Source organism: Chelonia mydas, chromosome 18, assembly GCF_015237465.2.
Source record: "Chelonia mydas isolate rCheMyd1 chromosome 18, rCheMyd1.pri.v2, whole genome shotgun sequence".
In the NCBI taxonomy this organism is placed as follows: domain Eukaryota; kingdom Metazoa; phylum Chordata; order Testudines; family Cheloniidae; genus Chelonia; species Chelonia mydas.
Window position 1 is genome coordinate 12,907,617 of NC_051258.2, and position 14,463 is coordinate 12,922,079.

At 50.7% G+C, this 14,463-nt stretch overlaps 1 protein-coding gene across 3 annotated transcripts in view; it reads right to left on the bottom strand.

Moving 5' to 3' along the window:
• Positions 1 to 14,463, bottom strand: part of TMEM201 (transmembrane protein 201) — a 49,749-nt gene that overhangs the window by 17,563 nt on the left and 17,723 nt on the right. For all 3 annotated transcript variants that reach the window (XM_037880922.2, XM_043531594.1, XM_043531595.1), the window contains exons 4-6: positions 12,005 to 12,181; positions 10,776 to 11,161; positions 9,887 to 10,090 (exon numbers count right to left, since the gene is read on the bottom strand). In XM_037880922.2, coding sequence (XP_037736850.1) covers positions 9,887 to 10,090; positions 10,776 to 11,161; positions 12,005 to 12,181 — 767 coding nt within the window. The remainder of the gene's footprint in view (positions 1 to 9,886; positions 10,091 to 10,775; positions 11,162 to 12,004; positions 12,182 to 14,463) is intronic.

The following is a 14,463-nucleotide window of genomic DNA, read 5'->3' on the forward strand; positions in this document are numbered from 1 at the left end:
CAATACGTGGAGGAGTAATGGGATAGACAGTGCAATGGTGTGACATCAAAGCAATCTATTTGCATACTTCAGTCCCATTACTTAGACTATCAGACGTCTAGGGACTCTCAGATTTTAAGAAAGTGACTTCAGAGCGAAGTGATGTAGCCCCGTAGTTACACTGACTGAGCATCAACTTGTTAGATAAATACTTTACATTTTTGTAGTGCCTGATAGCAGAGGACCTCAGAATGCTGAAATACCTAACTAATCTAGTTTTGACATCCCTGTGGAGGTAAAGTATTACTCCCACTATAGATGGGAACACAGACACAGAAAAGTGAAGTAACTTGCCCAAGGCCATACAGGAAGCAGAACGGGGAGAAGCTGCCAGAATTCCCTGACTCTGTGCTCAGATTTATGGTGATTTATGCTACATAGCATTTTGAAACAAATGAAGCACATGCCATTCTCTTTCATGGATAATGGGGTGATACAGTGACACAGTGGAAGCAACAAGACAAATTTGTTTACAACAAAAGCAGGTTAATTTTAAAAGATCACTGCACTTTAAAGGACAGAGTCAACATCTGAAATTTTCCTCTCTTTTTAAAAGCAATCTGCAAGTATGGGAGAAACTATCCAACTAGTTTCACCTATCAGGCTAACCAAGATCTGCATCAGCCAACCTTACAGTAACGTTCTCAGGCTGGACATGTCTCGTAACAGAGGCAAGCAGCTTATCAGTTAACCAAAATCTTCCCTCTGCCTAGAGTCCAGAGGGCCTAGAACAAGATGCCATGCTTCTCAAGTCTAGCTTTACCCTTTAATGTTCGCACACCCACTCCCCCAACCCACGCACCCACATCCAAGCTCTGTCTGTGGAGCAGAAATGGACGTACACAGCTGGAACGGGATGGAAATGAAACAAGATGATGTGTCAGTGGAAATCGCCCATCCCAGAGAAATACCCACCATACACAAAGAGGCCAGAGCAGCAAGGAACAAATCCAAGTCCTCACACGTGGTTCGTCAGGTTGCTTTCTCCTACCGCCATACCTTGCTACATTTTGGGGCAAAGGGTTTGATTTTGGACAGCTCCTCGCTGTGCCTGAACACACTGTGTCCAGTTCATGGGCTGTTGGAGCTTTCTCACTTGAGAAATTTGAAGATTTTACAGTCATTCGTCACTTTCAGAGTCCATGACTGGGATTTAAGCTACTGTTTGAGTTAGATTTCTCCCTCATTTTCTTCCTGTAGACCATGCGGCTCTCCAGCCTTACTGCGCCCTAAACCTCACCTGGGCAGAGGGTCTCCTGTCTCCCAGACAGCGGAAGCAGGGAGGGAAATTATTCCCCTTGCACCATAATGATATGAGAACTCTTACGGTCAAGAAGGACAAGAGCGGCCAGATAATCTGAGTAGAGGACATGAGCGCAGCAGGCCCCTGGCACTGACCGACGGGGAGGAGAGTTCTGAAGGACTCTTGGTTTGACTGTAAAAAAAAAGTTAAGTCCTCTGGCTGTTTTAAGTCAACAAGCACAGCTTAGTGTATGCAAAAGCCTGCCCCTTCTACAACACCCATCTCTGTGGCCTGTCCAGTGGTGCCTTCTTCCCCTCGGTTATAGTGAGGACTGAGTTTGCACTGCTTAGGAGCTAGAGCAGAGGGCCTAGCATGGAAACGGGTTTCCATGCCTGAGCAATAGAGCGCTCACCTAAGCAGTTTATAGAAGCAGGTGGAAAGGAAGAGGAGGAAGAACAGAGTCACTGTGCAGGAAGCAGCCACATCAGCCCCTAAAAACACAGCAATGCAGGATGGAGCTGTGACCTCTTCTCTCTGCCTCCCCAGGGGGTTAAGAACGGGCTCTGAACTGCGTTGCTCCACGTTGTGCATGTATAAACACTTGAGCAGCAGTGGCGAAATGATGAAAAAAGGCTTTGGAGTCAAACGGGTGTTGGAAATAGTCAGGGCCACGAAGCCGTTTATTTTAAAACTCGGTGTCATGAACAATAATCTAGTATCTCGAGTCGTGTTTACAGTGATTCTAAAAATTACGAGACAGTCAGCCACAATTCTACAGGTACTTTAAATAGTGGTTAAGTAAAACGTTGCCTAATATGGGACAGTATGCAGGACTGGAAGAGCTGCCTCCCACCAGCAGGGCCTACTCTGTGCCAAAGCCTTTCCTTAGTTCAGAACAAGGCCCACAAAGGGTGGATTTTGAATGCCATCTAAGGGAACTGCACAGGGACGACTTGTCATCCCCAGGGCAGAGAGGGAGATAGGAGTAGTCAGTGTTAGCACGTGCCAGCAGGGCCCACATGGACCCACTCCAGTGACTGGACTAGCACGGAGGGGGAAAAAACCAAGGTAACATGCAGTCAAGACCAGATAATCTGCTTTTTCCACATATGCCTGCTCTGCCCACTGGAAAGGGCCATATACAGTCAGCTTTCGGGCTCCATCTGCCCTGGCATAAGTGATCCCTACACATTTCACGTCCCATCAAGGTCCACCTACAAGGATTCCTTTCTCCCAGAAGTCACCCTCCTTTAGGGGAGGAGGGGGCAGATGGAGCATGGCCAGAAAGCCACTTGCCCCATGTTCGTTCACGACCCTTCCTGAGCACTCACATTCAGCACGGAGAGTTTCGGCTTCCCACCTGACCAGCAGCACTGGATTTTCTACAGTGTGCGTGGGAGGTGCAGTGAGTCAGTGTGTGCGTGTCGCCACCCCCTGGAATGGCCCCTTTGGGGAGGGAGGGTGCAGGTGACCTCTCCATCGGACACCTTCTCACTGCTGCTCTGTAGGGGGTACGATTTAAAGTGCACTTCAGAACTGAATACTGTCCCTTTGGAGAACTTCCGCTACTACCACGAAAGCCTCAAGCATTAAGCCACACATTTCACCCCAGCTATGCACGTGCTGGATGCTGGTCACAAGCAGCTCTTACAAATTAAGCCAACCCCCTACCCCCAATTTCAAAGACAGAGTCAAACAAGCTGGGGCAACGGCACCAGCTATTATATTAATTTTTTAGAATAAGAGCATAAATAATTCCTCTACATTACAGCCACATATACATCTGCTGCAGTGTCTAACATGATTATTAGCATCACACAATTTCAGCTTGCTTTAAAGTAAAGAAAAGCACAAGTTAAAACAAAAACAAAAAAAAAGGTTAAATTTCCCTCCTTTCCCCGTCCATCTGGCACACCCAGCTCATGCACACCACAGACTTGTACCAGGGAGGGAAAGGAAGGGTTAATAGCAAGGGAAAGATGGGATATAAATATGCTGAAGTAAAAACTGCAAGGGGGTCAATTTACATGCAAAGACTCGTTTCGGAAGGAGAGGAGCAGCAGCTGAGTGGGTTTCCCTGCTGCAAATCCTTTGCTCTCCCTCTTCCCCTGCCAAGGTCGGCAAAGCACCTTGGAAATATAAAGCACCATCCAAGTATCCTCTCAGCCCCAGCCAGCCTTGTTGGTAGGTAACAGGACAGAAGCAGTAGCTCAGCTGAAGCATGGGCTCTCTGTCCAAGCCAGCTAGCTCAGTCCCAACTAAGGCAGAGCCATTTAGTGTTGCAGAAGTGAGCGTATTCACGGAAAGGCAGGTCTCTGCCCCTGCCTTATCAGTCCACTTCTATCACTAAAGTGATTGTTCCTGCTGACAGGCAGCTGCTTCCCTCAGCCTTGGAACAGAGGGAACTGGCTCCCTGTAGAAGGAGCAGAGTTCACAGAGTTTGTCAGATGGTGGCCATGTTTTGACTGATGGACAAAGCCAGCCACCATTTCTCACCACCCACTATCCCTCATGTTTGTAGCATCATGCTAATAAGGCAGAGTCCTTGCCCCAGTTTGCATCCTGCACTTGGATCTCCTGGTGTGCCACCAAAACGAGGCCGATGGAAGCACAGAGTACCTGGGGCAGGATGTTTTTAATTTGGGAACATCTATACTGCTGGGTACAGGTACTCGATTATGTTTGTATGCACAGGCCTGCAAGGCTTTGGGAATCTTCAGGCAACAGCCCTGCTTTGGTGGCTGATAAAACAGACCACAAGCTTCCTTGCTGACTGATCTCCAGTCCAGCTGAGAGGAGACACAGCAGGAAGGTTAGGGGAGCAAAGCACCTTAATTCCTGGTCTGGCACACTGTTGTGAACAGCCCAGATGGCATTCCGACTTGGGCGTTTCAAGAATGACCCTAAGAAAAGGCAGTGTTGTGGTTTATTTATTAGCTCTGGTGACTGCAGTTCCAAAGACAGTCAAAGCATCTGCGAGCAGTCAGGCTGCAACAAGAGACGAGAACCTTCTACCCAGATCTAAGTGCACAAAAACACCCAACCAACGCCCCAGTCTGACTGATACACCCTGTATGGATCACCCTGGGTATGGGTATGGATCATCCTACATCCGAGAGCTACAGTGAGTTAGACACGATTGGCACAAGGAGGACAGGACAGATTAATTTAGAGTCTTCCAGTGAGTCAGTCACTGCCAGTTTGATTTCGCTGCATTGTGCGATTCCATAAAAAATGTTATTTCTACTGATTATTTCTAGCCACATACAGCAGCACGCACCTGCCAAGGCACCCAGAAGCGTGAAAGTAACATGACAGTGTGTTGACGAGCGCCTCTGAGGCTAAAATAAAACTGTTTCCAGTATTTTCCAGAAGGCTGTCTTGCCTTTGAATGTTCTGGTTAGAAACCTTTTAGGGATCCAAAAAAATTGGCTAAAAGCACCCTGGGATCTATCCCTTCAGCAGTACAGCCTAGCAGGTACCCAAAATACCTCTTGCTAAGCCAAGACGTTAAATTGTCAGGGAATGTATATTTCACACTCCCCCTGCCTTGAGGTGAGGTCATGAACTCCAGTTTGATTTCATGCTTCCTAGCTGCAGTAACAGACTACCCAGATCAAGGGATTCTGGCCGTCCACAGTTTAAAGATAGACACCAGAAATAAGCAGCCGAGACAATAATCTAATTTCCCCTGCACCCTCACCCACCTCCACCCGTCTGCCACAGCAGCATATCGGAGGAAAGAGAACAGAGCTAGAGATCAAGCACACTGGATGGAGGGTGACATAACACAGCCAGTAAACTGGCATGCGTTTCTTTAGAAAAGGTGCCAGAGACCTAATGGCTAGAGGCAGGACACATCTAAACAGTTAGAAACTAAGGCACTGTCAAAGGGAAGCGAGAGGGCAAGAAGCCTGCCATCTGACCGAGGCCCAAGCGAAATCTCAGCTGGAAAACCACCGCCGAACCTTTGGGCACCAAGAAGAAAATGGGTGAAATGGTTCTCAAAGGACTGCTGCTTGAGCTGCCGTGGAGCATCTTCTTGCCAGCTGGGGAGTCAGCCAGGCTGATCCTTGGAGTGAGACCGACAGGGACGTGGCACTGGTCAGAACAGCCTCAGCCACTTTCCCTGCTCCCACTGGCAGCGTGGCAGGCTCCTGGACAGAGGAGCTTGAAGCAGCGCCGGAGAAGACAACTCCGCTAAGGGGACAGGGACAGACGGGTGGGCAAAAGAACGTCCACCCTTCAGAGAGCTGCAAGCAGCAGTGCGAAAAGGATTGCAAAAGCACTGAAGAGGCCTTTGCCCTGCAGTGGTCTGGATCAGCTGCTGTGGCTGATGGCTCAGCAATAGGTTTGATTGGCATCGCAACCCTGGGACGGGCTCAAAACAGGTAAGACTCGTCTTGTTTGAGCAAACAAGCTCCATCCCAGCAGGTACTTGGTGTATCATTAGCCACGGAGCCTTTCAGCTCATGTGGGGCCAGCGTCAACTCCCACAAGGACTTTATTAGCTCTTGAACTGCATGCCCTGGGAAGAGCTCACGGCCCTCTTTCCTGGAATGGAATTGATACTTCCCCTTAGCACGAGGTTCCCCACATCACAGCCTTTCCCCAGCACCCATGCTTCCACCTGACCCTGGGCCAGCCCCCTATGGGCAGCCAAACATCTGCCATGCACAGCGCGCCTCTGTGGTTACACAGGGATGCCAGAGAGGGACAAGCAACCTAGAGTGAAGAACTGTTAATGGCTCTGCATTCACAGCTAAGCGTGCCTGGCAAAACCACAAGGGGATCAATTCCATACCAGGCGCTGACTGACACCAAGGAGAAACCTAGCTCTGTGCAGAACTCTGCCTCTTAGGAGCCGGCAGAAACATGCACAGGCAAATGATCTGATCCCTGATCTGCCAGCCCTCTGCAAACCCAGGAATCACCTGCTTACACCAGCAGAGGGGCCCTGGTACACTGTGGAGGATAAGAAGGAACTGTGACCCAGCAAATGAACAGGTGGGATTAGCTCTTTATCCTGCAAGCTACAGTGCTTTCCTCACTGACCACCTTGTTCTGCACTCTTCTCAAAAGGTTCCTCCCCCTTGCCCTGTTCCCCTCTGCACACACGCGTGATGGCTACCCACTGTGCTGGCCCCCCTGAGCTACAGGCCTTACTGGGATAAAGGGGAGGCCATGCACAGCGCTGACCATTTAGTCAACCCCACCTCCACCATGAACGACAGTATCTTAATGCGAGTACCATGCGCTTGTTTGAGCACGGAGCACCCATTATTCACTAGCCCTGATCGAGGTGTTCAGGTGCAAATGACCCGGAAGCTGCAGACAGCTAGAGACAAGAGTGCCAGGGCAACCTCCTTTAAGTGCCTGTATAACTGGAGATGGCTGTGGGCTGAAGAACAGAAGTCTGAGTTGAACGCAAGAAGCTTTAGAGGATAGATGAGAAGTGCATTTGCAAAGCAGCTAGAGCCTTGAGGCAAAAGTGATGCTGCTCATGCAAAGAGCTCGCAGTCGGACACCTGGCAAGTCTACCAAAACCCGCTAGTGTCATCAGAGATCCAGACGTGACCACGAGATGGTAGATCTGAGCAACGAAGAGGGGAGATTATTCCCTTTGCACCTCGTTAAAGAGGAAATCTGAGAACCCGGAAGGTCCTCTGGCTCAGAGCGGCCTCACAAGAGGAGATGAGCAAGTTCACAAGGCTAGAAGGAACCTTTCAGCAAGGCAAGGACAGAGGCTGTGGGTCTCTATCCAGCTAAGGCGGCAACACAGCAGAGTGAAAACTTGGGTCTCACACCACATAGACTTTGCTGGAGATTGAAAAACCTCCAAACAGGGAAAAGGAAAAGCAAAATACTGGATATCCAGCTCAACAGAACCCACATTTTTGTGCAGCTTAGCTGTGGATGGAGTGAACCTGAGTCAGATCTGGCTCAACTGCCAGTTAATTTATTATATGGTTTTACCTAAGACAGTTCTGATGGTCAATATAGCACCAGTTACTGATGCATTTGCAAGGATTTATTAGGCAACCCAGTTGGCCTGTAAGTGACCAGGCAATGGCACTAATTGAGAATGACCACTTCGTTAGGTGTGCATGTGGTACTAGGGACAGTACCACATTCGTAAAGGACATGTGAGTGGACAAGTGGCCTGTTCCTTTTCTTAGATCAAATTCCCTCCCGCTACGATTCCATTTTGGAAGGAGAAGGAGCAAAGAGAAATCACCATGTCTCTGGGAATCTCCAGCCGGGGGGGACGACAAGATGGCTGCTCTGGGCAAGCTTCTTCACTCCTTTCTTCCCCTGCCAGGAAACCGTGTGATGCCTTGCAGCCTTTGCTTTTAAAAAGAAGCCCTTTAATACAAAGGGTTGTGTTCCCCATCACAACTGAAGCCCTGTATGGCCATCTTAGAGCCCAAGAGTCAAACTGGTAATAGAAAGCGAGGCCCTCACCCTGGCAGGTGGCCCTATAGGTCGGGTTGAGCAAGGCTGGCAGAGCAGTGGGGAGAAGCTTGCCTTTGCAAATGCTGTTGCTAGAAGGGATTTGGATAGTAAAGTTACCTGAAGACACCAGCAAAAAATCCCAACAAGAGGGATCTTAGGGTAAAGCTCCATGGTCAGGCTCTGTGCATGAACTTCCTGGAACAGTCGCCGGGCACGGTTACAGGAGTTGCTGTGACAGCTGCCTAAGTTACAGCTGCACTGCTATTTCTATAGGAAAGAGGATGGCTGTACATCCCAGGCTGCAGCCAGCTGACTTTGTTTGCTCTTACTGGAGATTTCATCAGACCAGCTCAGCATTACAACTCCGCTGTCTTGGTGAACAGCGGTTACAAGTTGCACTGAAGTGAATAGTTAGACATGAAAAATTGTTTTAAAAAACCTCAAGCTTTCAGATATTCCCTTCTGTTTCACCATTTCTCTCACTCTGAGTAGCACCATTGATTTCCTGGGTGGGAGACACAGATTCTTTCTAGCAGGAGCTCCATTTTGATTTAACAAACACATGGTAAAGCAGAAGACCATTTAATCTATTGTCAGGATGGCAGCTCCCTGTGCTGTTTCATAAATATAATGCAAAAGAATAAGTAAGCAGAATCTTAAGTAATGTTGCAGTTTCTCTTTTAGAGCCCACCTTTTGCTGCAAGGCCTGTGTCCAGGCTAGAATGTCCTACACAACCAAATGCAGGGGAACCCAGATCAGACCATCTAACCCATGGTGGGTGCCCAAATTGTTCCTCCTGGAAACACTCAGCCAAGAGAAAGATCCTCCCTTCCCCAACGCACCTCAGCATTTGGGTCTCAAGATTTCATTGCAACCCTACTGGAAAGAACGCCGCCGATCACATTTCGTGGGCTCGTTTTTTGGCATGGGTAATCCCTCCCTCACCTCCCAACTGCCACAACTCCAAAAAACCTAAGCACTTTCCTTTAGGTAACACCACGTAATCCAGATCTGTTTTCATGAAGTCCCATCTAATTAGTAACCATCCCCCTGGATTCCACCTCTCTGGCACTTCCTCCCATCAGATGTCCTGAACTCAGATGTCTTGAATACAAAAGACGACACTGAATGGAGTAAGGCTTATGGTTATGTATGCCGGAAGACTGACTATACAGCACAGCACCTCCTAGTTGTGATTTGTGGCCTAGCGCGTCCTCCTCCACTGCTAAGGCTACAGGAGCAGAGGAGAACAGTTTAATGAATACATAAATAAAAATTGTGCTTCCGTTTAGATCTTCTTTACAACCTCCCCCTCCCCCCCCAAAACACAGAAATTTGGAGATAAAATTTTAAAACAGTTGAAGATTTTGCACCAGTCAAGATACCCTGAGTTAAATAATCTTTAAAAGCACCTCTGTTTTCAAGCTATTAATAGTTCCAGTAAAAGCACCCAAGGAGCTCTTCCTATTCAGAGTAGAAGCCAGAGCACGGCAAAAGGACATGCGGTTAGGTGAGGCTACACAGTGGAGGGTGAGTGGAAGCAGGTTATTTAACAAGCGTGTCTCATCCCCCCTTCCCATTAAGGATCAGCCATGCAGTGTAAGTACAGAGAGGTTAAAATGAATCCAGGAGTGCATTCCCGTCAGTGTAAACTAAAAATGATCAGCACCATTAGGAGACAACGTGGCATAGCCCTTGAGAGGCTCAGGGCAGAGGATCCCTCCAGGACTAGCTAGGGATGGACACGCAGTGAGTGGAGCTGGAAGGACAGAAGCAGCCAGAATCTCTTTGGCCGGAGGCGCAGAATGGGGGATGAGAGCAGTCTGTGAAGCAGCTGGTGGAAGATTTGGCTCTGGGGTTGCGCAGGGGTTGGTGTTTGCACCTCTGGCGGAGGTTTCAGGAGGAGGGAGAATGGAGGCGGCAGAAGCGGCTTCCTTGGCTAACGGAGGCGGCAGAAACGCTATGAGCAGCTGGCTTGGTAGGAAGCGAGAGTGGAAAAAGGAGGAAAAGTCTTCACTGCGCTTCTAGGGGAAAAAAAATAGAAAGAAAAAAAGAGGGGAAAAAAAAGAGGAGAGAGAAGCACCAGTCGCACAGAGTTCGCACGGCTTTTTTCCTCCTTCCCCCAGGGTCACTGCTCTGGCTCTGACCTTCGGGGCCGGTATCTCCGTTGGCCCGTTGACTTTCGTGTGGCCACTGCTGCGGTGAAGCCCACCAGGCAGCACAGGGACGTGGTGCCGAATTTGGCCGTGTCCAGCCAGCTGGGTGTGTCTGCCTTCAGGTACTTTTCAGCCAAGTGCAAACCCATCACCAGGAGCCACAGGACCGAGGCGAAGGCATCGATTCTCCGCAGCCTGGAATGCCAAAAAAAACGAGGCTGTGCGTCAGAGCAACACGCCTACAAACTGGCCACCCAGAGCCAAGCCAGGCACGGCCCCGGAGGGTGGCGCTGAGGAGCGAAGGAGGTGGCAGCCTGGGATGAACAGACTGAAGCAGGCTATAGGCCACCTCCCAATAAGCTACCTCCCAATAAGCTGTGTCAGCTGCAGGGCCCCCCACCTGCCCTGATCAGTTACTGCTCCATTCACTAGACTGCAGGACAACAAAGAGATTTGTCCATCCTTGGTAATTCAGGCCATGGTTATAATCCAATGGGATTATCTAAGATCCCCGCCCACAATCTATATCTTTCAGAGAGTCCTTTGCAACCTCAATAGCATCCCAAGAATCCTCTCCCACAATCCGAGCACTGAATGGGAGACCGCCACCACTCATAACAATATACATAGGCCTTTTAATCTGACAGGCAGGTAGGCATCACTCTAGGCACAGAGGCTCACTTAGTGCCCTAGACAGAGGCAGGACTAGAACCCAGGTCTCCCGATTCAGCTGGCTTGGAGGATGGCTTGTGAGCCCCGCAAGGAGACAGGAGGCCAGTGCTGCCAATTGCTGCATTCTCAGCCCTGTGCAGAGAATCAGCCCCTGGTTTGGATCTCAAACAGCCCCCAGATGGACACAGAAAGCACACAGGAGACCCACCTGATCCGTCCGGCCAGAAGCATGGCTAACAGGCAGGTGAACAGCCCGAGGAGGACGACCGCAATCTGATGGTTCCTCCCGTAGGTCCAAGCGACACTCAAGTTCTTCACCGTTTGCTCTGGCAGCAGGTGGAGCAGCTCCCACCAGCCTGCAATTCCCAGGAGAGTGCGATTCTCCGAGGCCGCTGCTGGGCTCGCTGCAGTCCCATTCCCGATGGCCATGGGGCCAGTTTCCGTAGAAGCAGGGGCCGTGACTTTGAGTGAGAAGGGGTCACCTGACCCATACAAGGCCATCAGGACAAGGAACGCACAGCTGAGGAAAGTCAGGAACCGCAGAATTATCACCTGAGTCGGGGTGCTCATGGAGGAGGAGGAAGAGCAAAAGCTCTGCAAAGAGGAAGGAGAAATATCTCTGGTCACAAGCAAAACAAGTTGGGGGGCGGGGGAGGATCCTCAGACTGGTGCCAACTAAACATTTCTACATCGTATCGACCTACTGAGCAACTTGGCCTAACTGCACAGGGGGCTGCAGGTCAAGAGAGAGGGGTATCAGCACCGCAGTGGGCCGGCGGGGGGGGTGGGGGTAGGAGGAGAGCCCAGGACTGGAACAGCAGGGGATTGTAGGAGAAGGGCCAATCCCTCAAGTTATCACTCCTGCCCCTTGCTCAGTCCCACACTTGCTTCCCTATACTTCACAGTTCCCCTGCGGCAGGGCGAGTTAGTTCTTCCCACCCCTGCTCCACCCCTCCCTCACTCCTTCCAGTTCAATGGTGCCCCATAGATCATCCCAGCAAGATGCAAGCGTCGCACAGTGAGGGGTGTTGCAATCCCCCAGCCTGGCACAAACCCAATGCCAAACATTAGAGACCAGCTCATCAGGGCCCGAGAGGGAGAATTATACTGAGAGAGATCTGGGCAGACATCTAGGGCACCATCAGCTGGACAGACAAGCTGGCAGGGGACTGTGATCACAGAGGACTCACTGTTATTCACCCCTCTGGATTTATTTACAGCCACAACATCAAATTTGGCCGAAGACCAGATGTTAGCCCTGGGCCCAACTTAAGCCAAATGCGATCCCATCATCCCACTTAACTCAAAAGCGGAACCCATCAGAGCCGCCCGGGCAGACACACTCACTTCCAGCCCCGCTCCTGGGTCGGATGCCGATGAGCCTGGGTCACTGCACCACTCTCCTTGCCACTCACCCTGCTGCCCATGGCCACGTACCTGCATATAGGGCTTGTCAGTCTCCCGGCGTTTGAAATGGTGGCTCAGCAGCAGCGCCCGGAGCTGCCGGTTCTGGTGCTTGATGTAATATTCCACAGCGGCCTGGCATGGGCGGCACAGCTTGTAGGTCTGCTCCAAGTGGTGCTTGTATACCTCGATCTCCTCGTCGTATTTACCCTTGGGAGAGAACAGGGAAGCAGATCAGAGGCACCGAACCCCAGCAGTCAGAGGGCACCATCGCTCTTCCACCAATGCACAGATCCCAATCTCCATACTATGGAGCAGCTGGGTACCAGCTCAGAATTCTAGGCCAGCTGGGATCAAAACACCCAGCTAGCACGTGGGAAATGCCTCTCAGCCCCACACAGCCTGGGAGAGACAGACAGTGCTAATGGAGCAGAACCAAGCCACAGCAGCCTTTGGTGGTTTACGGGATATGGAACGCCGTCAGCCATGACCTTGCTGATTTTATCAGCTAAGGACCACATCTAGGGGGAGAGGTGTCCCATATCTGTAAGCAGGTACCCCAGCTGGTACCTGCCCACAGAGATTTTCACTCAGCCCAGGCAAGCCAGCCAGCCAAGCTGCTGCCTCCTTCTGGCCTAGGTTCAGCAGCAGTCACCGGCGCAAACCCCCCACTCAAATCAGTGCAATAAATCATCATCAATGGTTGTCAAAACAGCCTGTGCGAAGGGCGCATTTATCACTGTCACTGGAGCGGAGATGTCACTCATCATGGCAGGTCCCAGGGCTCTTTCAACACCATCTCCACTCCCAGGCTGTTCTGGGCTCCCTGCCCCAGCCGTGGCATCGGAAGGTCAGTTCTCTCCCAAACTTGGCTCCTGTTTCACCAGGGGGGAGCCAGGATGGGCCAGCCCCTCCCCTTCCCACATGCTTTATTTAGTCTTGCAGGCTGGGCTCCTATCTGAACCCTACAGCTCAGAAGCAGCTCAGGTAGCAGGGCAGCATGGGAGAAATCTTACCCTGCCCCAAGAACAAACAGGGGCCTCCATTCCCCAGGGCTGTCTACCAGCCCCATGCGGCTCAGAACTCCTGCTTCAGTTATGATGAAACATAGGTGGCCCTGAACACCGCAAGATCAGAGCCTCCAATGCCACAGCCCCTGCACTCAAGGGGAGCATCACACGGATGTTCTGCTGGCTTGAGTCTAAGCAGCCAAAGGGACAGCTCCCGAGCTTTTGACAGCACCCAGCATGGGCATCACTGCCCATAGGACCCCAGGAGCAACAGCGCCTCGGAAAACAGAACAGACCCAGGTTGTTCTGATTGAACTCCAGCAGGACAACATGCCCACGCCAGCCTGTCCCTTCCTCTCCTCAACCCCTCATCTGTCCCCACTCCCAGCATGGACCTGCAGAGAGATCTCGAGGATGGGAGCGTGCAACTTTGCGTGGAGGCTGCTGAGCACTGACTCTACTGGGAGGAAAAATCCAGGCACGAGGGTCACCTCTGTGTGCAGGTCTTTTTTGGGACGGCTGGGGGGAGAAACGGGGTCAAAGAGCTGCATTTGAGAGTGCTAAAGGAATTGGCGGATGTGATTGCAGAGCCATTGGCCATTATCTTTGAAAACTCATGGCGATCGGGGGAAGTCCCGGACAACTGGAAAAAGGCTAATGTAGTGCCCATCTTTACAAAAGGGAAGGAGGAAGATCCAGGGAACTACGGGCCAGTCAGCCTCACCTCAGTCCCTGGAAAAATCATGGAGCAGGTCCTCAAGGAATCAATTCTGAAGCACTTAAAGGAGAGGAAAAGTGATCAGGAACAGTCAGCATGGGTTCACCAAGGGCAAGTCATGCCTGACTTATCTAATTGCCTTCAATGACGAGATAACTGGCTCTGTGCATGAGGGGAAAGCAGTGGACATGTTATTCCTTGATTTTAGCAAAGTTTTTGATACGGTCTCCCACAGTATTCTTGCCAGCAAGTTAAAGAAGTATGGGCTGGATCAATGAAGTATAAGGTGGTAGAAAGCTGGCTAGATTGTCGGGCTCAACGGGTAGTGATCAATGGCTCCATGTCTAGTTGGCAGCCGGTATCAAGCGGAGTGCCCCAAGGGTCGGTCCTGGGGCCGATTTTGTTCAATATCTTCATTAATGATCTGGAGGATGGCATGGACTGCACCCTCAGCAAGTTTGCAGATGACACTAAACTGGGAGGACAGGTAGATACGCTGGAGGGTAGGGATAGGATACAGAGGGACCTAGACAAATTAGAGGATTGGGCCAAAAGAAATCTGATGAGGTTCAACAAGGATAAGTGCAGAGTCCTGAACTTAGGATGGAAGAATCCCATGCACCGCTACAGACTAGAGACCAAATGGCTAGGCAGCAGTTCTACAGAAAAGGACCTATGGGTTACAGTGGACGAGAAGCTGGATATGAGTCAACCAACAACGTGCCCTTGTTGCCAAGAAGGCCAATGGCATTTTGGGCTGTATA